Consider the following 24,667-nt stretch of genomic DNA (forward strand, 5'->3'; position numbering starts at 1 on the left):
CCTGACACTAATATAAGATTGTATATCAACTATAATTGAAAAAAATTATTTTTAAAAATTTCTAGCTTGTGAGCCATGTGAAAATGGATTGTAATAGATTGTTAGGTACGGGGCTGTAATGTGTTGACAAACAAGTGAATAAAGGCTCTCTAAGGCCCTGTACAAATGTAAACATAAAAAATACATATAATGTGTACTGTTATTTTTAGAAGCCATATTTTTTTTCCTAAGTACAGCAGTTCCTCAGTAGAAATGTGCTGAATGAATCTGCCCTAAGAATAAATTTCTATTTTAGGGGACTAAAATAATACAAAGTAATGAATTAGTGTTGCAATAAAATTTTGTCAATTTTATTAAAACTTCACATAGGTAAGTGAGTTTGTTTTTTCTGAAAGCCCATTTTATTGCACTGCTTCATCAGAGTAAGGTGGCCCAGCGAGACCATCACTGATAAAGACACGTACAAAGTTAGCACCACACCTTTAGAAATGCAGATCACCATGGCAACTTTCCCGATATGTACAACCCCCGTTTACACATACACACATGTATTTACAGCTAATAAATAACATGTAAGGCCAAAGCACTGTTAATATATAATTTGTAATGAAGTCGAGAGAAGCCAGAGTTTCCAGGGCCTTACACTGATTTGATTCACGTTCCTAAATTTATGCACCTTGCTCAAAACCCAAATCTGGAAAATTGATGGATTAGCAATAAAGGGGGAAAGCCAACCACAGATTGCACATTTTATTTTCAGAGAGAATTCGTGCCAAACTGGCTGATATGGATCCCAGCATTCACCCTGCTCTGCGCAGGCACAGCCGGGCCCCTCAGATGAAGGGCCTATAACCCCCTTACACCTTTTCATCCCCCGCCTTCCAAGCGCTGAATGGTTAGCGCACAGGTGGGGCTTTCTCTGTGGATATGTATGCAGGTAGGTGCCTGCAACGTGCTCACGGTCCAGATTCCCCACAATAGCCTCTGAGATATTTTACTTCTTTATAATGTTATATTAATTATATAGAAAAGCATTCTGAACACAGATCTAGATCATAAATAATTGCTCACTCGCTCCCGACTCATTAAAAACAACAACTCTGACGACGCTGCGTGTGGCTGTGGCACCTGAGGACTCCTTCCATCGCCCGCAAGGGTTTTAGGCGCAGTTTATGAATATGTCCCAGCAGCTTTTCCATCTCTCTACTTAGTAAAAACAGCCCTCGTCTAAAATGTGTAGACCTTTGAGTGATGCAAAATTTGGCTTTGAACACGTTTTCTTATCGGAACCAAGGAAGAAAGAGACACACTCGAAGTGTGACTGGAGCGTGACCGAGATAGGCCTGAGACCAAGTAGGAACCGCTGGAGAGTAAATGACTCCAAACCGATGAAGACACTTTTGAAAATCTGGCACTAAAGTTATGGGATCACTTTCTTTCTCCACAGTTAAAATTACGTGCCAGCTGAGCATGACAGGCTCCTTTTCACACCTACCGAGGGAGTGTTGTTAAAATACAACTTTGAGACAAAGCAAGAAAAGGAAGGAAGAGATTAAGCAATGAACTGTAAAGCCTATTAAGATTTGATTGTATAAATTTTATATCTCCTTTAATTTGTAACCTAGTTATGATGCAACCAACCCCAGAGTGTTTAAAGGCTCAGTCCAGCTCCATTCCTCCTTCCTCGCTCCAAACCGCTAGTTCCTGGTTCATTCTTGAACTGCCTCCGATGACAAGAGGGGAACCGTTCCAAGGAGGCAGGTGTTGAGACCAGTCAGGAAACAGTTCGAACCCAAGCCAGAAAAGAACACTTTCTATACTCAGACTTAGAGTGAACTTTGAGAATATATCAATCCAGAGAATGCAGAATTCCATCTGAAATATGAGTTCCAATCAAGTGTAGGCTATGGCTAAACTCATCGCATAAAGAAGCTTTATTATTTTACCGCAGCCCAAACAATTCTTGTTTCTTTCTCAAGGGACAAAAATGCAGTGCTTTTCATTCCTGCCGTTTTTTAACGTTGTAGGATGTGCTATTTGGCCACTGTACTCCTCGAGTTGAATTAGCCACTTTTTAGTACTTGATACTGTCTCTTAAAATAACTAACAAGGATAACTGGGATTAATACTCAGGAAAATTTGCTTTTAACCACCCAAAGTTCTGGACATCTTTTGTAAAAGTTACTTCCTTCTTCACAGAACTCATGTGCTGTTCTTCCTTCTGTAGGTTTGCTCCGTTTCTGAGAAAAAAAAAAAAAAAGAGCAAGAGAAAAGGAAGGGAGATTTATTATCTGCTTACAGTTTTATAACCCTCTCCCCTCCCCCACCACTTCAGGAGGAAAAGGATTTCAACTGCAAGTTCAGAACGAAGTTGTGAGAATAAACCCGGGGGAGACATGGATAATAGAATAGGCCAGAGAAAGCGGCAGGTTCCTAGAAAGGGCAGACACGCCAGCATCTGCTTAGCCATGTCCCAGTAAAGCGTATCATTTTCAGAAGGCTAAACCAAATGATTTCGAAATTTAGGAAGATATATTACTTCTACAACTTGCCACATGAAATGCCTGTTTTTTTTCTTGTGACATGAGAATTCTAAAGAGTTACGTCAGAAGGTAAGAGAAACAAAAGGTTTTGTTTGATTAAAATTTAATCACAAGAAAACTGCAGAAGCTTATTAATCTGATTCATAACTACCTCTTAGATAAAGTTCTGATATATTTTTTAAAACCTATTGTCTCAGCAATCCTATAATCAGACAAAATGTATCATTAGACTTTCTCAGGTAAATTCTTGTAACCTATAAGTAATATGACCAGAAATACCTTATAAACAAATGGAGTTATTTCCTAATCTGGGATTCTTTTCTTTTTTCTTTTTCTTTTTTTTTTACATTCACACATAGATTTAAAGTTGTGAATAACTTTGGGAGAATGTCTGTGTATATGCGCATTTGTGTATGTTTTTATGTGACATGAATTCAGGTATAGGAGTCCCTTTCTAAGAGTTGAAACAAATGTGAAATTGCCTCAAATTTGTGATGAGGAAAAACGAAGCAAAGAACTTCTTAGTAAAACAGTCTCCACTAAAATAAGAATTCGGGTACTCTGCCTGGCTCAATGCCAGTAACTATTCTTCATTTCAAGTTTATCTTGAGTGTCCTACACAAATGTTCTTAATCCACATGGCCCCACCTTGCACTCAAAGTGCATATGCCATGATTCCATTTTTGTAAAATAATATAAATATTATCCATGCATAGAGAAAGCCTGGAAATACACACAAATGTATCTCAGAGATCCTGCAGGCTGGGTCCCAGACCCCTGCAAAAAAGCAAGTATCACACTGAAGTGAGTCACAGGAATGTTTCAGTTTTTCAGAGCACAGAAAATTTACAGAATACTGTAGTCTATTAAGTATGCAATAGCATTATGTCTAAAAAGTGATGCACACACCTTAAATACTTTATTGCGAAAAAATGCTAACCGTCATCTGAACCTGTTGGGACAGTAGAACCTACTGGTTGCTGTCCCATCACTTGCTGGATGCAGGGTGACCACAAACCTTCCATGTGCTAAAAATGCAGTATCCAGGGCGCGCAAGAAAGCGAGGTCTGCTCGTACATTAAAATGTTAACCGATTGTCCCTGGGCCATAGAGTCATATGATTTTATTTCCTTTTTGCCTCTTTTTTCTAATTTATCCATAACCCATAATTATCCATGGATAACTTACATTATAAAATACAAATTAAAAATAAAAGAGATATTTCATATAGGGTCTTTAATGTGCTTTTTCTGATTAGGCAACTCTTATTCTGTACTTTTGTCCACAAATGTAACAGGGAGAAGGCAAACCACAAGCAATTGCTTTTTTTCTGTTTGCAGATAACATTATGACCAGCCTTCCCCACTGCTTCATGCGTCCCTGGCTCGTAATGAGTTTTCTCCTGGCAGGCGAATGAGTGGACGAATGAAAGTCAGGAAGGGATGGGGAAAATCACATGCTTAGTCTCCACTTAGTACTGACGCTCTGGAAAAATTCATCTGAGAGCTGCCACACGGATTAGCCTGAAAGGTCAGGTGAGAAAGAGCCAGGGAGCTGTTTTGAGACGGAAAAGAGAATGAGAACCGCCTCCTATAGTCTACCTCCACTAACTCCCCACCTCTGGAGTTTTGAGATGGATGCTTGGTGGCTGCCCCTTGGGCCCTCTGCCCCGGAGTCAGCCGGCACTTAGCCCATCATAGAAAGAGTATGTGGCTGCAGCTGCTGCTTCGCTCTCCTGGATACGCCCCAGGAGGAGCCGCACCCACAGCCACGAGACTGCTAACGTGTGCCGCGTGCTCTGCACACAGAACTGTCTAGGTAGCAGGAATGCTGTGCAGGGGAAAGCACGCAGGAAGATTTTGTGGTTGTTCAAGTGGAAAATAAAATCTAAAAGTGCGCCAGGGATGCAGATCAGAACCGGCAGAAAGAGACAGTATAAAAGAACGAGTACTGCCCAAAGCGAATGGACCAGTCTGATGTCCACATGGAAGGGCTAGGAAGACTCCGGGGGGCTCCGATCACAGGAACGCACGAGGGCCTGCAGTTCTGGGCGCAGAGGCCCGCGTGCAGCAGCTCTGTCGGCGCGCCAGCCCGCCGACCCCCGGGGGAGGGGAGGGGTTGACCCCCTGATGCTCACCAGCCAGAGTTTTTATTCAGGGACTTCTCGTGGCACTTCACAAAGACCACAGATGGCTTCCCCTTCCGCAGATGAGACACTTTCTCCCGGGAACAGAAGATCACCCTGGGAGGAGAAACATGGGTGTGAACATGCCATGCGGAGCCATGAAAAAGGCGGTTCAAAGACGAGTGGTTGGGTCAGGGCTGTTTAAATCCCACGTGATCCATCTAATTAATTGTTTTGATATTTTCAACAGTTAACTGTTGACACGCAGGCCATTCTGGTCAGCAACACCTCTGAGTCAGAGGGTTATTTGAGGGCCCAGCCCACCATTCAGCAACAAAGCCAGTTAATCAATCTAAACTGCATACAAAGAGCCTGCAGTGGCCTTAAAACCACAAGGCTCTCACCACGAGGTGATGCAAGATGGATTTCCCCACCCGAGTGTGTGCCTTAGGGGCTTCCCGAACCAGCCTCCCACGGGCTCTGCTAGAGAAACAGGGCTCTGCTTCTCCAGCCACAACCTCTCCTTCTTTTTTTTATTTGTTATAAAAGAAAATGACAAAAGAGAATAATTAACCGATATTAATTTAAAACACCACATTTGCATTACCAGTATTATAGTAATACTGTAGTTGCAAAATCCCTGTCCATTTAGTATAAAAGCTTCCAATCCTATGAGGTTCTCTTTGTGATTCATTGTATAGCTATGTGTGGGGTGGGCCCGGGGAGACAGGGTGAGATTCTCTTGGCATCTCATCCTTCTAGGAGAGGTTGGTGCTAGTCTTCAAACATCAAAGTAACATGTCAGAGGTTCTTTCCATAACTGCTTTGTGCTTGCAAGAAGCCATGCAAATCGAGAGGCTGAGATCCCCCACTTTTCCTCTCAGCTGTCACTCATAACTGTGACCAATAGGGGCTCCTGTTGTCTTCCCATGAAATTCAGAAACACTACTCTTTCCCTAGTATGACGGTTAAAGAACACTCCTGCAAAAAATATGTGTGTAATTATGTAGCTGATACAGTCTTCTTAAATTTTTAGATTACAGTTGACATTCAACTTTATATTAGTTTCAGATGTACAGCATAATGGTGAAAGATGTACATAATTTATTAAGTCATTCCCCCAGTAAGTCCAGTGCACACCTGGTACCACATAGTTATCGACTATATTCCCAAAGCTATGCTGTACTTTACATCCCCGTGACTACTTTGTAACTGCTAATTTTTTTTTTAAGATTTTATTTATTTATCTTTAGAGGGGAAGGAGAGAGGGAAAGAAACATCAATGTACGGTTGCCTCTAGTACATCCCCTGCAGGGAACTGGCCTGCAGGGAACCTGCCTGCAACCCAGGCATGTGCCCTGACTGGGAATGGAACCGCGATCCTCTGGTCCACAGGCCCGTGCTCAATCCACTGAGCTACACCAGCCAGGGTGTAACTGCTAATTTGTACTTCTTAACCCCTCCCCCTTTTCACTCCGCCCCCAAGCCCCCTCCCAGCTGTCAACCATCAGTCTGTTCTCTGTGTCTATGAGTCTGACTGTTTTGTTTGTTTGCTTATTTTGTTCTTTCAGATTCCACACACAAGTGAAATCCTATGGTATTCATCTTTCTGTCTGACTCATGTCACTTACTAGCTGATACAAGTTTTAATGACAAAGCTTATTAAAATTTCACCTGAGTGTGGAAGCCTCCAGAAATACTATCTCTAGGTAATGATATTAGAGAGAAATCTAAAGGGAAGGAAGAAAACTAAATGCAATTACTTCTTTTGAGTCTCTCCTGCTTTTACTCTGATCTTCTCAACAGCAAAGCCAGCGCTGCCCCACCAGTCGGACCAGCTGAAGTAGGAGTCGCTGTTCCACTTGAGCTTCAGCATGAGCAGCTCTCCGATGTCCACCTCCGTGTAAATGAGGAAGGAGTATGTCTTGTTTGTGGAAACTTCAGGCCTGAACACAGAAATCAACAAAGTTGGTTAGTTCTGGGAATCAAGGGGATCCCCCCTCTTCTCCTTCCCAAAATGTAAAGAGTTTTATTGTTTGGGGGGTATTTTGGTTCACAGGCCAGCACTCAATCCACTGAGCTACACTAGCCAGGGCAGTTGGGGAGGTATTTTAAAAATGCAAAAAATGTCCAACAAAATACTCGAGATGAATGTCAATGGCGTTTAGTGTATTTCAAAAGATAGCTCCGCCCCCTTAATCAATTCTAACTTTTATCCTAACAATATGAACTATTTAATACAATTCTAAAAGTAAAAAATCCATTAGCCAACTACTCAGAGCCATTATTTTCATGGATTCTCTTTCAATTTGCATTGATTTGTGAACATGTGTTTCTTTTGTAACAATCACGGTGCACGTACAATTCTCTGTTCTTTCTTTGTTCACTTCATATTTTACCTTCCACGCTTACCCTGTTTTACCTAGTTTTATAGAGTCCCCGTTTTCAGAGACTAGATGGGTGGTGCTGATTTGTTAAATCCCAGCTCCCTTCACTGCGGCCTCAGTTTGGACGGACATTTACTTCGTTTCTGGTCCACGCCATCACATGCACCTCTGAAACGGGCATTTCTGCCATACAGTTTTCTGAAAGTCTTTTGGATATTTCTTTTCCTCCATGGCTTACTCCTCTCCTAATCCTCAGACCAACAGTCAGGGCAGGTGGCGGTGCAAGACAAGCCCTCAGGCCATGCGCTACTCACAGGGTGAAAGGAATGTTCTCGCTCTCGGCCACCGTGCCATACAGAGAGATCTCGAAAGCCTGGTTGGTCTGCGTGTCACTCTTGGTCCCAGAAAAGTGAATCTTCACTTGGTAATGGAAGACTGTAGGGAGAAAGTTGAAGCATGTGCTGATCAGTCTTAATAGAAACACCACAGCCCCCCCATGAAGCAGGCAACTCAGAACCACAGACTGGATTTCGCTAGGGGTCAAGCAAGAAGTGTTCATGCAGGACAGTCAGGGCGGTTTAAAAAGATTTCTTTGTGTCTGTACAGTGTCTGCTACTAGACAATTGAAACCTTGAGTTCTACTCCTTTTCAAAAAAGTGTGGTTACGGTGGGTAGGGAAATCCAGGTGTGTCTGAATTGCCCGGCAGCCCCAGAAAGCAGTCATCTTTGATGGGGTACTGGGGAGATGACATCAGGAGGCCACATTTCCCATGATGCTTTCTCCATGAACTCTACCTCTTTCTTGGCCAGCTGGTCCCTTGGCATCTATACCAAGCATATTTGGCATTTGTTACTGTGTCAGTGTCTGGGACTACGTTTCTTCATGTTTCATGGGTCCTCGGGCCAAAGGATCACGCTTGTCCTCTGTCCCCCCATCATCTAGCACAGAGTCTCACAATAAAACTTGTCCCGTTGTATCACCAGCAAGGCTGTACAGACTGTCAGCTCCTAGAGTGTCCTGTGTGGGAGACAGCCTCTGGAGGCAGGTACCTGAACTTGAACCTCTCCTCCCTGCGCTGCCCATCCCTATCAAAAACTCTGAGGAGATGGGATGGGGGAGAAGACAAAGGCACAGGAAAGGCAGCGGGCTTAAGGCACAGCTACTACAGGTGAAAAGAAACAGAGGTGAAACGGAGCCCTTGCAGGAGCAGCCAGGCCTGCCGGAGCCCCCCAGACATGTGACGGAGCTCTGAGTGGTGCTGCGTGAACACCTGGGGCTCCTCCACACCTTACACACACGTCCTCATTCTGAAGAGTCGGGGAGCCTGAGGGATCTCTCATGACTCAGAAGCCTTCTTTGAATTAGCGGTGCTCCAAACCTCTGGGCCACCAAGCGCACCTTAGAGATTGTCACAAAGCACCTTATGAACGGAGGCCTCTATCAGATATCTGCTCTGTGGGGAACTGTTCTTTAATATCTTTCCTTCCCTGGCACTTCCTCTGACTCCACATCAGCCTGCCCTCCTGATGTTAGTCCTCCTGGCCAGGTAGCTGGTTATCCACTCTCCTGTCTCCCTTCAGTTCCTGTAGGTCCTGTTCTAAGCAAGCTGCCGTGTTTGAAATTCAAGAGAGAACAAATTCATAATGAAATGGATATACCTCAGGAGGTTTGGTATATTCTCCCTCCCAGAAATAGTTATATTTTAAAATAGAGGTGGTTCCTGCCTTCTCTTAAAGCAAACTTAAGGAGCTGGCAAACTTTCTCTGTAAAGGGCAGATAGTAAATATTTTAGGCTTTGTAGGCCATACAGTCTCTGTCCCAGGAAGGCAGCCTTAGTCAATACAGAAACAAATGCAAGCGACTTTATTAAGGAACCTCTATTTACAATAGCAGGTGGTGGGCTGGATGCAGCCCATGGGCCATAGTTTGCTGACCCTGGATGGATGGTTCCAAATGAGCTCCGAGCCTGGTGCTCGTGGGCAGGTGCAGGCTAACAGTCCCATTACAGAGGAGGACGGCCAGCAGCACTGCCGCACAGGACAGTGCCAGGTGCGCCCTGGGCCTTGCTGGCAATGGGAAGTCAGACTTCAGTAAAGTGCACCAGCACAACTCCCTCTCTACGCACAAACACACAAGTGAGGGCTCAGTGTTTAGTAACATCACTTTATCGCCTCTGTTGCAATGAACAGCATCAGTGCGTGTGATGCAATGGGCATGACAAAAAAAGAAAGAAAAAAGAAAACAGGATCAGATTGGTTTTCCTGTTCATAGCAGTCTCGGGCTTACCTTTGTAGGGCATCTGAGAACGGGTCTTCAGGTACATTTTGCTGCTTCTTTTGGCTCGGACCTTGTTGACCTCATAGCCCATGTTGTTGCAACGGTTCTTTCTGCAGCTCAGGCAGAGCCCTTTCTCAAAGGCTTCCTTCGAATTGCACCGGTAGGCCTTACTGGGATTTTCTTCATTCAACAGAGAGTCAATGAAGAGGTGAATGGAGCGCTCATGGGAGCACTTCACGAGCTGATCCACATCTGGGGAGAAGGAAAGCAAAGAGAACTTCAACTCTGTAGAAGTCCTCAATGAGTGCCTCACCCAGCACGTCCGAGAGAGCTTAGGTGTGGTGTTAAGAATCAAATGACCTCAGGATCTAGTCCTACGACTTTTCGACTGTATGTTCTATGTAAGGAGATATTCTTGGTGGCAGCTTCTCACACACTTCCAATAATGTCAAAGATGCAAATGTACAGGGAACTTCTGGCTTTACCACTGGCTTACACTTGTGTGTTTAGGAAGCTGTAATATGAGATATCCAAGGCAAAAGTTGATTTCACCCAGATTTATTATATACTTTATATCTAAAGCATATAATGATTCCAGATGCTTCTAGAAACATAATTGTAGAAACCACATAAGAGCATAATTATTAAGTAAATATTATTTTATCATAGATGCTGCATAAAATTCTAGGGTTCTACTACTACTAATGATTTTTATATTAAATGAATATAGAAATAATTACCAACATTACAAGACTGTATCTATTACTATAAACTTTTATAATAATTGAAAATCATAACATGATGCTGTAAGTTTTATAATGTACACAAAAGTCCTGAGCATATTATCTACAGGTGCTTCCCACTGTCCACAAAGTATGCAAAGTTCCCTTACAACAAATAATACATGGAACACAAGCTACCACAATTATCAAAGCAACTATTAAGCCAATGATATATTTTCTTCTTAAAATTTGTTGTTAGAGAATAATTTGCTTATCCAAAATAACTCTTAAGTTATCTTGTTAACTTTAAAAGTTATAAGTCCAAAATAACTCTACTCGTTTTGCAACTGCATTCGAAGTTTGATAGCAGGTGGCCAGAGAGCATTCGTGCTGCTAGAAGGCAGCAGGGTCTCCTTGTCTAAGCCCCGCCTGTCTTGTGTTTGCACCATGAGTGCAGGAGTCAATGCAGTTCGGGTCGCAGTACATGAGAGAGGAAATGCCTGACTGACCACAGGAAGGGGATCGTGCTGAACCTGGCACTTCATCGGAGTGGTAACTTGGCTGAATGTAGACGTTAAAATGACATATTTGTGGAGAGTGGTTTAACACTGGGCCAAAAAGAGTTAAGAACAGAACTTGCGTTTCACTAACTTCTAAATTATATTTACCGCCAAGGCCTCGCTCGGCAATCACACGGATAGCTTCCCCAATGTTGCAGCCTGGTTGAAAAGTGCCTCCATTAGGATAAATGTCAACATGCCCCACTGGTTTCTGGATTCCAATACTCCGGCCAGGTGACCCTCTGGTGAATGTGTGTAGGACGTCTACAAAATCCGCGTCATCGGGAGAAAGGCGACTTGGAGCTTCTGCGTACTCAAAGTTGGGTCCGGCTGGATCTAGACCTTCATAGGGGAAAAAAAGCCTCAGAGATTTTTGAATTCTATTGGTCTCAGTCTCCTTCAGGATCACCTTAACATTCCACTGCTCACCACGTGAGCAGAATTGGCAGCCACACAGATTCTTATTAGTTCTTGTTCAATAGTGATTAGATCTTTGAACTACTGGGAGTTAGAAAAGTAGAAAAGAAATTCCTGAAATGGAATTTGAGTCTCTTAAACTAACCATGAGTTAGAAATTTTCACAGGATGACTTGATTTCCTCTCGTAAATTATTTTTGAAGTTGGTGGGGGGCCCTTCATCAGTGGTAGGTTCTTCCTTCCTCTCTGAATGTGCCAAACCACCTACTACCAGTGGCCCAGGTGAATGTTTTCCTGTTTCCAAGTGGTGGTCCTTTTTCATTTTCCCAGTCCTGACAGGAGGGGCGACATGTGGGCTGCACATAGCAAAGTCCGGGGGAGGGAGGAGGGACACCGGTGGGCTCCCTGTGCTTATCTCTGCTCTCTTTCTCTTTGGCCAGTAGAGCTGGCCGTGAGAGCAAGGGCTGATATTTTGTCTCACTGTAGAAAGAAAGCCCTCCAACACACATTCGGGCATTTGACAAACATTCTCACCCTCTTTCAGGATGACGGACATCTCAACTCTTAGGCTGTAAGAGAAATGGCACTGCTTTCTTACCGGTGATTCTGTTGACCTTCTTATTGGTCAGACTTCCTGCAATGCCCGCAGCATGGGCTCCAAGGCTGTATCCCAAGAGATGGACATTGTCCATAGGGTAGTTAAATTCCTCCTTTGGAAGAGAGAAAGAAGAAAAGGGCTCTTACAGTTCTTTGCAAGAGATCAAAGCTAAAAGAAGTAAAATGAATGTGTGTTGTTTTCAACATATTGGCAATACTGGAAACTAATTCTACCTATTTAAATTTTGTGTTACAGATAAGACATACACTCTACTGTTGAGACCTTTCTCTTTCCTTAACAATGTGTTTGATTTAGAAAGTATTTCAATACATCTGAAATTGAAATGTATGGAAATCTTAATTTCCATACATCTGAAAATATCTGTATGCACATATATGCTGTGTAGATTTAAATACAGATACACATACGTGTATAGACACAAATATACAAATTTAACTTTAGTCCACTATCTCTTACTCTAGATGCCCTGCATCACTTTATTCTTGAATGTTAGCCAAGCAACAACTAAAAATCAGGAACTATTACAGGGGAAGGGAACGCAGACACATATGGTCCAACCTCCTCATTCAACAGATGGGATGAGGAGCCAAGGAGGTGATCTGATTTTCCCAAGTTCATGTTCCTGGTTAGCAAAAGAGCCAACCTTTTAAGGGTCAGTCCAGTAAACACAGCCTATTGTTTACCTCCAAGCATCTGACTTCAGGAATTTGGCCCTGTCCGAGAATTAGCTTCCTTTCAGCCCCAAGAAACCTTCCAAAGGTAGGTTTCAGAGGACGGCTTCAGGGAGTCGTGCGGGTAAAACTGGCAGCTAAGTTGGAACTCCTGACCCTGGGCCACCTCACATCCTGTGGACTGTCCCTGCCATGTTCTTCCTGCTCAACTCCATCCCTCCCGTAATGCTCAACAAAAATGTGGGCCTTTAACCCACCCCATGGAATAAGTTCTAGTAATATCCTCATCAAGGAGATGAGTACCCTAACAGATAAAATTGCACGTGCCAGCCAACTGACAGGGAAGGAATGGCCCGAACAGGACATCTTCCCGATGCCCAGAAATAACAAGCTTTTCTCTATTCTGCCCACTTAGTTGTTGGTTTCAACAAATCTATTCACTATGAAAATATCAAAGGGCAGAGCAGGGCAGAACCACGCCTTGGCTTTATAGTTTTATCATTCTTATCATAATGCTGCTTTTGGATTAAAAAATAATGCCAGTGCCCATCCTGCAGACTTGAATTGCCCGCAGAAAATACCTATATCTGAGTGAAAAGGAACAAAGACCAGCCCCTTGTCCAGCTCTAGCCAGCAGATCTGTGCCGGACACATAAGGCCCCTCCCCCAAGTCTCACCTCCATCCAGTTGATGAACGTGGCCACATCCTTTCCCACCAGCTTGGTGTGGCCCGCGGACACTGGGTAGTGCTGCTGGGCCCGCAACAGCCAGTCCACCACGATGACATTGGAGTCGGGTTCCCTCTTGTACAGGGCAGCCACAAGTTTGGGCACCCAACTTTCATACATTCCTGTCACCTGAAGAGGACAATGCAAGCTTTTTAAAATACCCACCTGCAACTTGTCCAGATATGTCAACCCACTATACCTACAAGAAGTCGGGAAAAAAAAACCACGAGGAAACCATAGACTCAGACAGAAGAACCAAACCACACGAGAGACGGTTCAGAGACTGTGCCCACCCCTCCCGAGACAAACTTGAGAATGCCCACGGAAGGGCGTGCTGAACTCAGGGATGGCAGACGGCAGCTCACCGCGCTTCCAATTTTAACAGCACAGTTTATGAATTCAGGAAAATGTCAATAATTCATGGTATTCAAAGAAAAAAATAATCTGAACAAGTTAAAATTTTGCAGTAGAGTTACAGACTATCTTTATTTTAAAAATCTATTCTAATACTACTAATTAGGCTAATAAATGTTTCCCAATAGAATTATTTTGGCAGCTATAAATGCCCTTTTTTCTTATAAAAGGGTCACACGTAACGTTTGATATGCTAATAAAAAATAGTTTTAAACATGCTAATAGTTTTAAATTTGTTAATCTCTCCCAAAAGAAGGTATGTTTGCTTAGCAATCTCTTTGTTAACACATAACAAAATGATCAACTCCAGCTCAGACTCTTTCATAAATTGCTCAAATTCTTCATTATCAGTGTGGAAATTAGTGAAGTTTGATGCTCATATTTCCCTAATTATATTGGTCATTATTATATTGGTCCTGTTTGGAGCTAAGTAGACTGCCAACAGTAATTCTTTGTTTCTTGTTTTTAAAGGCCCCAAAATTCAAAGTCAAAAGAACTACGGGGTCCTCAGATTAACTCTGGTTATGTAGGCACTGGACACCTGTGAAAAGATGCACACTTTGAAACAGTAGAAATGCATTTTAAAAACTGCAGATTATAAATTGCACACCACCCTGCCATAAACTGGCACACAGCAACAACCTGATTTCGATTCCCAAATCTACCCACCCTCAACATGGCCTGAGAGCAGATCATATAGTAGCCAGAGTAACGGTTAGTCACCATGTACTCAGCAAAGAAGATTCTGAAATCCACGCGCACGGCAGTTCTTCAGGGGAACCCTGTAAAACCTTTCACCTTCTAAGAGGAATTCTAATAGAAACATATAGGAAACATCATTCAGAACTTGGATTTACATGGTGGGTTCTTTCAGACTTACGTTTCCATTTTGTCTTGTCTATTTTCTAGGCTAAACTATCGAAATGCGACGGCTCGCTTCACTCCTGACACTAACAAACCGCGCAGTCTCTCAACAAATTGCTGTAATATGAAAAAGAAGGCCTGGGACTCAGAGGGTCTTGGTTCCGGCCCCATCTCTTCCACTCACTACTTCTATGAACAGCGTGGGCGCTGCTTTCACTTCACTGACACCTTCAAAGGGGACAGACTGGGGGGACCTCAAAGTCACCCTCCACCTCGGAAATTTCTTCTTCAGTCCATCTGGCTTCCAATTTATTTGCAGTGATAAGACCCCAATTCTGTGGCTATTTTAAGTGGGAAGAGAAAACAGAAGAAAAAGTACAAAAGTGATGTTAACCCGTCAGGAATTTCCTTAAATCATCTTCAAATGTGGCCCAGCGAGTCTGCTCCAGTCTGCTTCCAGCCTGGGTCTTTGAGAGGACCTGCAGGACACCCACCTCACTGGAGACCATGAGGCATTGGTCCTGCCCCCCTTCTCCTCCATTCGAGACCAGGGGCCACCCTGGGCAGCAGCTTCTCAAGAGAGAAGAATGTCATTCCTTCAGAAAGTAGTGTGAACGCCTCCTCCTTTCAGCCAGGGGTGAGGACCTCCCACGTCACAATGCAAAGCCTGTGCTTAAAGCAGGCGGCAGAGCTCCAGCCCGGCCGTGTCCACTCGCCTTCTGAGATGGGCCCTGCGCCCCCTGCCCTCTCAGCAGCCCTCTGGGTTCTCACCACAAAGCTGCAGAACCTCCCCACTTCCCCGAGTCCTCAGTCCTTGAGTCGCTGAGCAGTTTGCCTCAGACAAGGCAGGAAACTCTGGTTTGTCATTAGGCCCTATGATAAGTTCTTCTGCACTATCGGTGTTTCCAAGTGAGGCAACCTGCCAAAGAGCAAGTAATCCAACTTACCCCTGCTGTGACTGATCCTTGTATTAACCGCCTATCAACTAACCTAATCCCTCCTTTTTGAATTCAACATACTGTAACTAACCGAAACGGGTGGGAAACCCAAATAAGTCCCCACCTTCTTCAACTCTGGAAAGGTATTATTTTCTAGACTTTTCTTCTGAGCCTCCTTAAATCTGTGCCAGTTTTTTTTTTTGTACTACCAGACACACAACCCAACTGAAGCCCCCCAGCCACCTGCACCAGGGGGTCCAGACGAACCCGCCAGGGAGCTCACTGAGGCGAGCTCAACCCAGCCAGGCTGGTTGTGCAGACCAGCCAGCTCCATGCAGTGACACCCAGCCCCAGACAGCAGCCAAGCCCCTGAGCGCAGGCTCTCAAAAGGTCAGGGCCTCAAGGTGAAGAACACAAACCGGCTGAGCAGACAGGAGGGCCAGTGAGGGAATCCAGCCCTGTCCTCTGAGGGAAACTTACCCCTGATAAGGGGTTAGTTGCATCATCTCAGTATGAGAAAGAACAGAAAACACGTTTTTAAAAAATTCATAAAGTATAAAACTCTCTCAGGGATAAGCTGTGTGACATATTCAATTTATTCCTGTCATATAAATGCTCATTAAGTTTAAACTTTTCTGAAAAGTATTAAAAACCAAGTTCTATAGGCAATCAAAATATCTCTAAACCACCATCGATTATTTTTTCCTACTTAAATCTTCTGAAATATAAAAAGATTTATGTTAGGAATTTGAATATGTATATTTATCAAAAGATATGTACTTTAATATATTAACTCTAATAAGTAGATATATTTTGTTAGAATAAACTTCCATGTAAATTCTATTAGAAGTTGCCTTCATCTCCATAAAAGTTTTAGCAACTGTCCTTCGCTGTCAGTAATGGTTGGGAATAGAAGTATGTCAATCATTAGCTAATTCATCGAGTTAGAATTTAGTGCCTATTACTGTATTTGCAAGCTCTGACACAATGAAATATCTCCTTAACCATCCATTTTATTGAAGTCTTTTTTAATAAACAATGAAATCTGCTCACGGGGGACTTAAATTATTAAAACCCACCTGAAGTACATGAGTAAGAACTGCACCACATACAGTGACTACCCTGCGTATTTAGAAAGAACTAGTTTATTCACATTCTTTTCAAGTAAATGTAACTGCAGTTTTTACCATTTCTAACCATCTTGCATGACAGTTCACTGGCTAGCCCTTTTTCACCTCTGGAAAAACTCCCTAAAGTTTATAATTGAATGATATCTGAAGTGGCAGGATGTCTAGACCAACCTCTTTGTTTTACAGATCAGTAAACTGAGGCCCAGAGATGAGAAGGGCTTTGAGAGCTGGAGAACCGCAAAACCAGGACTGGAAGGAGCACCTCCTCGCTCCACTCCAGTTCCCCTCTCACTGTCATGGGTTGCCTTCCTTAGGAAAGAACCTCAGGTGATGTCCTGGTAAACCAGGATCATGCCAAGTTTCCAGTGATCCCCCAAAATGATAACTACACTCTGCTCTGCAGCTGAGCAAAGCCTTGTTCTCACCTCATGGGAATGGGTGGTCAGAGGGCACCCATGGGGTCCCAAGGTAAAGTAAAGGTCAACGTGGCCTGGGCAAGGTACTCATGAATCTGTGACTTTATATTCCACAATCCTGGCCAGAGCGCAAATTGCCTTCATTCAGCTTTAAAGCAAAGCCATCCGAAAACAAGCAGAAGTGTGCGGCGTGAAGACCCATCACTGGGTTCCCAACAGACCCATCCCTGGTTTGGACGTGGGTCCACCCCCATCCCCTCATTTCTAAAGAGCTTCTCTTACTGTCCAGCCATGGATGACCACGAAGGTTTTGCTGCTGTGGTTGAAGTGGCAGTTAGCCACAGATTCTGGTACCCCGGGACGGAGGTGACAAGTGTCCTCAGCTGTGTATTCAGGGGTCCTTAGAGAAAATTTACTTTCAATGTCTTTAAAATCTTTTCCTCCTGTAATTTCTGAAAAGGAAAAATTGGATAGAAAGTTAATTGGAAGATTGTTTCCTTTCTCACCAGCAAGATATTTTTTAAATATTAGCAATAAGAAAAGTTAGTGACACAAGGAAGCTTTTGTATGGAGTGGCTCCCACGCCCACGGCAGGACACATCAGTTCAAGAGATTTTCAACAGTCATGTAGTGGGTTGTTCAGAAATACTTGTGCCATGTATGAATCTTGGTTAACTCTTTCTCCAAATGTCTTTTCCCACTTTTGTCTTTAGTCTTCCACAAAGTCAAAGCTTAAAAACCTACTGCAAAGGTGGTGTGGGCAAGAATCCACTTTGGTTCCTCATAAATAATCCCAAAATAAATAAGGACGGAAAGGAAACCTTTATTGTCCCTCTGGACAATAAACTGTAGTGCAGATAAAATCAGGCTATTTTACAAAGCAAACATGGTCAAAGGGAAATTATAGTATGGAAAAATATTTAATTTCTTGTCAAGTCAAAAGTAATCTGTTTATTCACTATAAGAAGGCAATAACTTGTAGATTTCAGATTTCACTATTTAAAACTTTCAGAAGATAATTAACTGGGGTTGCATAGAAATACTTCTAATTTCTGAAGCTAAACTTCCTCTTTTCACAATTCAAAAGCTGAAAATCTGTGATTTTAGATAACATTACAAAAGTGAGGCCAAAAATAAAAATAAGAATGCTATCATACATGGGATAACAAGCATCTGATCAAACTTATCATAGATTTATCTGAGGACTGGCCAACATTTTCCTTTTTTATTATTTTTCAAAATTCCTGAAACACTCCTGTTGTTACCTCTTGATAAGCCAGTCATTATATGTAGCAAGTTGACCACACACAGGTACTTGCACATACAATCTCCAGAACCTAAACATTCTAAGATAACTTATTCAAATCCGGGATTGATATTTAAAGCTCTTTTTTTATTTCCTGTAGTAAGATTGCACTTGAAATCCACTCATTCATCAAAAATATACTCTGCTTCTCATCTTGTTTGAAGATGCAGGACTTCCTTTGCTTTCCTAACCAGAAAGCACTCTGGTGGCTTATCATTCATCTGACAGTGGGAAAAAACACATTGCACGTTTCTAATCTGATTCTGCTCCCAATATGCAAGAAGCTCTTTCATTGTTGGAAAGTGTTCTAGATAACTTGAAGCTAAATTAGTTTCCCTCCCCCACATCTCTCCCCATCAAATAGCTCATGCCTCCTCTCTACCGGTCTTATTTTAACATGTTTGATTAGCAGTCTTTTTAGAGCAGGATAGTCTGAAACCTGGCAGATGGATCTCACCCACCACCTATTTGCCAAACTGACATTTAAGAGTTGCCTTGCACAACTCCGGAGAACACCACTCACTTTTCGTCTATTTTCCCCTGGAATTATGCAACGTGATGGCCCTGGTGTTGCTAGTCATTTTGAAATGGTTAAGAGTATTCTTTGTACTTATTAAGGCTGGCTTTGTACATTTGCACACACACAGTGTATTCAATCTGTAGACCCTGTATCAGATTGTCTGAATAGCTCGTGGAGAGCTCCGATTTCCCACGAGCGAGATTTAATGCTGGGTACGTAGCTGGCAAAGGAGAATAATAGGAAATTCATACATTCTCAAGCAAACTTTTACCTGGAGACCTTTATTTAACTTTCCAAGGAAATTGTTTTTCATTGTAAGTTACAGAAAGCCTAATGAAGTGTTTGACCAGAATATACTACCACTCCATATGCTATGTGATGTTCTCAATTCTAAGTCAGTTCTATCTGACTTTGAAATCGTAAACATCAGTCTTACCTTCTCCTGATGTTCTGATAGGAATTTTCCCACTACAGGCATTTGTGACCCCTCCAGGATGTCTCGGCATCCTGAAAACATGTGCTTTTCGAACCTCTATCAGCCCTGACCTAACTGACCTGGGCCGCGTAGAGACAGGGAGGAGGGTGGGCCCTGAGGTCAAGCGGTCAGTCTGTGCCGCTGTCCAGCACACACAGGGCTGCACCAGCTTGGCAGGTGAACTGGCTCTACTTCATTGTTACTAAGGAAATTGTGTCTCCATGCATGGAAATGGTATCAGTGACTCCGAGTATTCTTTCAAAGGGAAAACAGTTTTTATCAAGTCCCTTTAGGAATTTCAGCCATCTTAGAATAATAAAAAAGGGGACCTACCTAAGGTGTATTTCTTTGCAAGAACCTCCATCCTGAATTCAGTTTATCATATCAGCAATGCCCACCTGGCCCCATCAGGCCTGTCCTTAAGCACCAAGAGGAACTACTGGGAAGCCAGGCAAATTACAAGTTAATGCGTTTTGAGGCTATGTAATCTTTATTCCTCAATGCCTAAATAGGTAGCTAAAACTCTAAGCATGCACATGAAGACAGAGAATTTATCTTAGTGTGGATGATAACTGACAGAGACAAAATTAGGCAGAGAAGTCAAAGCACTTTAAGGATAAATTTAGAGAGGGTATATTATTGTTTCCTGAAAAGGAAAAGCATGGAGCATCCCAGAAAAGACATTGTAAAGGTGGCTCACAGTTATTAGATGAATTTGATTGACATTTAGAAGAATTCAGGAGGTACACTAGCTCAATTATAGAGTGGTTCTTTTTGAAGTTTCTACTTCCTCCCTCGCTCTCTCTCTCTCTCTCTCTCTCTCACACACACACACACACACACACACACACATACACACACTCCTAAAGGACCTCCTCGGTAATTTGTCTACTCTCTGAGACTGAGGGTCACAGCTATTGACTCAAGCAGCTTCTGTGGAATGCCAAGGAACAAGATGAATTGGTGGAAACAAAAAACAAGTTCAGTGAGGAGGAAAAACATCAATATTGTTATCTGACTGAACTGATTAGTCCTTTCAGATATTCCAATGCAGACAATGCAGACTTATTTAACAAGCAGATTAGCTTTTCATTTATGTATATAAAATGTTGGTGAAAATAGAGGCAGCAAACTCCATAGCCCAATTCTTCCTCCAGGAATAAAGCGTGCAAGGAGGGCTGAGCTAAAAATACATCATCTGAAAGAAAGTGAAATTTTCCTTTGAAACTCTTCCCCAGTGCCTGACTCCCACCTTTCAATACAGCTATTAATCAATCAATCGCTTGCCAAGCTCTGCAAGAGGGATCTGCTATTTTGCTGTCATCAGCCAGCATGTTTAATTCAGACGTTAGCCTGGAATTCACTATGGCCAGTCAAAAGGAACTTCAGCTGCTGAGCACTGACCCATATGCTGGTCTCCTGGTTCTTCAGGTCTCCTGGGGAGGCCACACAGAGGTTAGCCATGGCTTCCAAGAACAAGGAACCTGAGGGCAGGGCCTCCTGTCCGCACACTCTTCTTAGAATGAACTGGGGAATGACTGAGTCAGAGTCAGAGCTGGGAGGTGCTGCTTACCATCCCCTCACCCCTGTGTGTTCCTGCTCTGAAACTCTTGAGTTCTCAGATGAATCCCTCTGGGGGACAAAAGAGGTGGGCAGTCACTGTGGCAGAAGAGGCACAATATAAGGGGTGGGGAAAGCCAGAGGCTAGACTGGCAGGCATTAATTTCAAGTCTACTTAAAAATGCTTCCTCAGTGCATGTACAGCCAGGAAAAGCATGTAGTGGTTAAAATCCAGTTTAATTTACGAATCACTTGTGTCCACATCAAGCAGAGTAAGAATTAGAGGGGCCTGAGAGAAATTTGAGTCTGGTCCAAACTCCCCTTCAGAGTTGGGGGATATCAACTCCGAGAGGTGACACTGATGAACCCCTAAGGCAGACTAGAAAGAACTTACACTCGGATGACACACCTCTGTGTGTGTTTTGTGGAGAAAGGAACACTACATTACGATGCACTTGTTAAAAGCAGAAAGGAATGTGGCTCTGTCCTGACGGTCTTCTCGGATGGTGTGAAACGCCATGGGGGGGGGGGGGGGGGGGGGGACGTGACACCACCCGAGATGTTTAAGACTTTCTAACAGAACCTCTAGTGTTCTCCAACTCATCCGACAGAAGAGATACTTGTCCTTTTTGGCCAATTCAGCTTTGGTGGGATCTACTTTTATTAACCTAGCCAAAATGTTCTTTCACAGAATTCAGCTCTGAAATAAACTCTCAGCTGCAATAAAAGTCGTGGACAAACCCGACTGCAACCTGAACCAGGCTGGCGCGTGCCGCCTGAAAGGGCTTCCAAGCACCGCCCCGGAGAGCAGAGCAGAAAACGCCGCCTTGGTTTACTGCTTGCTTCAGTTGCCGGTTTTTGTTTTTTGTTGGGGGGGGGGGGTCTGTGTTTTATTTATCATTAAACACGCACACACACAGCTGTAAGTTCTGTGTTGGCTTCAATAAGGCCAAGTAGTTAATCCTTTCAGTTGCTGCTGTGTTAGCTGAACCACGGTTCAAGTGAAGCAGGCTGCATCTGTTGCGGGCAGGTCTCGGACTGAGAGCTTGTTCCCCTGTAACCCGCACCCTCACCCCCGCCTCAATAAAGAAATTCGCCTCTGGCCTCCAAAGCTTTGTCCCTGGCGAGCGGGCGGCTGCGGAACCGTAGGAAGAGCCAGGGCAAACCTGGCAGCCCCCAGGCCCGCGTTCAGGAGCGCCGCCGGAGCTGTCGGGCGCTGAGAAAAGCCCAGCAGCGAGAGCCGCAGCTGGAGAGTTTCCCCGCGTCCGGACGCCTGCAAGATACGGCGTCTCCAGGCCTCCGCGCCACGGGTCCCCGGTCCCCCACTCCCACCTCGACGCGGAGTGGGAGTGCCCTGTGCTTCTAGGATGCAGGGAACCCTTCCGCGCTCCCTGGGCCGGCTTCTCCAGGAGGGACCGCTTTCTGCCCGCGCTCCCACAGGCGGGGGCTGAGTCGCCGCCACAGCCTAGCCAGGGTCACCTTGGCCCGCGTGCCTTTCATTCCAAGGCCGCCCGCCACCCTGCCCGACCGGGGATGGGACTGCCGGGCACTGCCGTCTGGACCTTTCCTCCCGCCTCCGTCGTCCCGCCCCTCGCACTGCCCCTGTCCCTTCCCGGCTGAGCCCGGGCTCCCCCGAGCACGGCCTCGGCCGGCGCCGAGGGGGACAGCGCGGGAACCCGGGAGCGCGGGAACTGCTAGCGGCCCCCGCGAGGTCGGAGAGAGAACTCTCTCCCTGCCTCTCCCGGATCCCGCCTGGGTGACCTCTCCGAGCAGCGCTCGGGCGAGGCGAGTCCTCGGTGCGCATCCGAATCCCCTGCCGACTCCCGCCTTCTCATTCGCCAGACGCGTGGAAGGGGCCGCTGGGCCAAGTCTGCAAGTGAAGGGGCGTCTGCGCGCAAAACTTACGGTTGGAGGCGGCCACCCCTCCGCGGAAGGCGGTCAGACTCTGGAGACACACGCCCAGAGCCACCAGGAGCAGCGCTCTGCTCTGCATCTCGAAGCTCGTCGCTCGGTCCGAGCTACAGGGCACGGTCCGGAGCGTGGACAGACTGATGCACCGCGGAGCCGGAGGCGGGAACAGAAGAGCCTCGGTCCTGCGCGGGGCAAAGCAGAGAGCCGGGAAGCTAGAAGTAGCAGGTTTCCTCGGAGGGAGAGGAATCGAGTCTGACACTGTTTCCACGCCAAGGCTGCTTATGTGACTGGAAATATGCAAATAAACCTCATCACCTATTGGCTATAAAATCATAAGTTGGGAGGAGGGCCCTCAATTCACTTCCAAATGTTTGAGCAAACCGTAGTGAAGATCAACCCTGCCAGCGAGAAGAGGGTGAAAGGGCAGAGGGGAAATGTGCTTTTTCTATGGGTTTCCTATGCGCTCTTCCTAAGGGTCTGGCTCTCCGGGGCCCCCTGTACAAGCACCAAATACGGGTTCATATGGATTTGTGGTAAATACCCCTCAATCACCAGTTTTCCAAGGAGGGGGAGTTAAGCTGTTAAACTGCATTTTGTCCAAATTTAAATCCACTCTTCTTTTGGTGGATTCTTTTGTAACTTACAGGATTTCTTTTCCCCAGAATTCTTATAGAGATTGTCAGTTCCTGAGTCCGTAAACACACACTGTTCCACAGCTTGTGTTGAGCGATCTGTTTTTAACATTGGCAAAACGGGTTAGCTGACCTGGGGGAGAAAAGCCCTCTCGTTCTACCTAGTGTCTAATTTTTGCCTAATGCAAGTTAGACCCAAACTCATCAAAGAATGCAAGTGTAACATTTTATTCTCAGAGTCCTGAGATTGAGGTCAAATAATCTAAAACTGTATTGTTATGTGAAGTGGGGGAAGCCAGTCACAAAAGACAGATTGTAAAATACCCACAAATGGGCAACTCTTAGGGACAGAAAGTAGATTAGTGGTGGCCTGGAGCTGGGGGACAGGGAGTATGGAGAAGTTTTGACACTAAAAAAATTGACTTGCGCACTTTATATTGGTGAGCTTCATAGTGTGTAAATTGTATCTTAATGAACTATTAATAAAGCTGCATTAAGGTATGCAGTTAAAATAATAAAAATAATGAAATCTTAATTTTTGCCAAAATGCCTAGGATACTACCATAACGTCTTTTTTAGTGTAAAGGATTTGCATTAGCCAGAAAGGACAATTAACTCTCTACTCTCCACTTTATATCTGAGAAACAGGCTCAAAAATCAAAACCTCTAATTCACTGTCTTATATTAGATTATGTCTCTGAATGGCTTTAATGCTTCCTTCTACTCATCCCTCCCTCCTCTCTCTCTCTCACACACACACACGCACACACACACACACACTCCACATGTGTATGTTAGAAGGATGAAAGGCCATACTATTTAAACTAGGCTTACATTTAAAGTTTATCTCAGAAGTGAAATACACCTGATAATATCCACATCATTCCAAGTGCACTATTCTGAAGACTAGAGTTCTATTTTTTTAGTTGATGCATTAAATGGCACAACACAATATATTGTCTTGTGTCTTGTATTGAGATCATTAAACAATGTGTTGTGTACATTCATTCTATCCTACAAAGTGTGTGGAGGAACTTTGAAACGTGCTAGGAATGAAACTCATCAGAGAGAACAGACTCTGCGGGGGGGGGGTGAGGCACTGCGATGTGGCAGTCCTCCAAGAGTTATATGGGACATTCTAATTTTAAAAATGTTACAAGATGAGTACAATTGTATTGCATGTACTCGGGTATAAAGGACATAAACGGAAGTGCAAAATGCCTACCATCTTTTACAGAATATTCATGTGGCCTATTTTCAGACATAAATTTATTTTTAAAAAATCATTTGCTAAGACAATCAAACCAATCTGCTCTTCTTTGCCTTTCAGAGAACTGCAAGAAGATTGCCAAAAAGAATTCTGATGCGTATAATGCGTGTTTAAAATGATTTTCCAGGTTAACAGATAACAAAATCAAAGAGTTTGAGTAATTCTTCCCCCTTCTTTTTAA

The 24,667-nt window shown here is 44.1% G+C and overlaps 1 protein-coding gene across 3 annotated transcripts; it reads right to left on the bottom strand.

The window, feature by feature from the left end:
* Window positions 1-328: 328 nt before the first annotated feature.
* LPL (lipoprotein lipase) lies at window positions 329-22,859 on the bottom strand. 3 transcript variants are annotated; one of them, XM_053668148.1, is made up of 10 exons: window positions 22,579-22,858; window positions 17,095-17,264; window positions 13,000-13,179; window positions 11,631-11,742; window positions 10,724-10,957; window positions 9,343-9,585; window positions 7,370-7,490; window positions 6,432-6,614; window positions 4,681-4,785; window positions 329-2,240 (listed from the first exon to the last, which is right to left on the bottom strand). In XM_053668148.1, coding segments are annotated over exons 1-10 (1,437 nt in total). In that variant the 5' UTR covers window positions 22,667-22,858; the 3' UTR covers window positions 329-2,239. The 3 variants fall into 3 exon arrangements, with proteins under 3 accessions (XP_053524123.1, XP_037008604.2, XP_037008603.2); XM_037152709.2 differs by lacking the exon at window positions 17,095-17,264 and having other exon boundaries at window positions 22,579-22,660; XM_037152708.2 differs by lacking the exon at window positions 329-2,240 and having other exon boundaries at window positions 4,677-4,785; window positions 22,579-22,859.
* Window positions 22,860-24,667: the final 1,808 nt, after the last annotated feature.

Source organism: Artibeus jamaicensis, unplaced genomic scaffold (assembly GCF_021234435.1).
Source record: "Artibeus jamaicensis isolate MK-2021 breed Jamaican fruit bat unplaced genomic scaffold, CSHL_Jam_final contig_477, whole genome shotgun sequence".
Taxonomy (NCBI): domain Eukaryota; kingdom Metazoa; phylum Chordata; class Mammalia; order Chiroptera; family Phyllostomidae; genus Artibeus; species Artibeus jamaicensis.

Bases quoted from the DNA above. Each gene is read 5' to 3' on its own strand.
- LPL (XM_037152708.2), bottom strand. From the start codon at position 22,666: ATGCAGAGCAGAGCGCTGCTCCTGGTGGCTCTGGGCGTGTGTCTCCAG. The intron at 17,265-22,578 runs GTAAGTTTTGCG...TTTCCTTTTCAG, and splicing joins AGGGGTGGCCGCCTCCAACC to AAATTACAGGAGGAAAAGAT. The intron at 11,743-12,999 runs GTGAGACTTGGG...TCTCTTCCAAAG, and splicing joins CGTTCATCAACTGGATGGAG to GAGGAATTTAACTACCCTAT.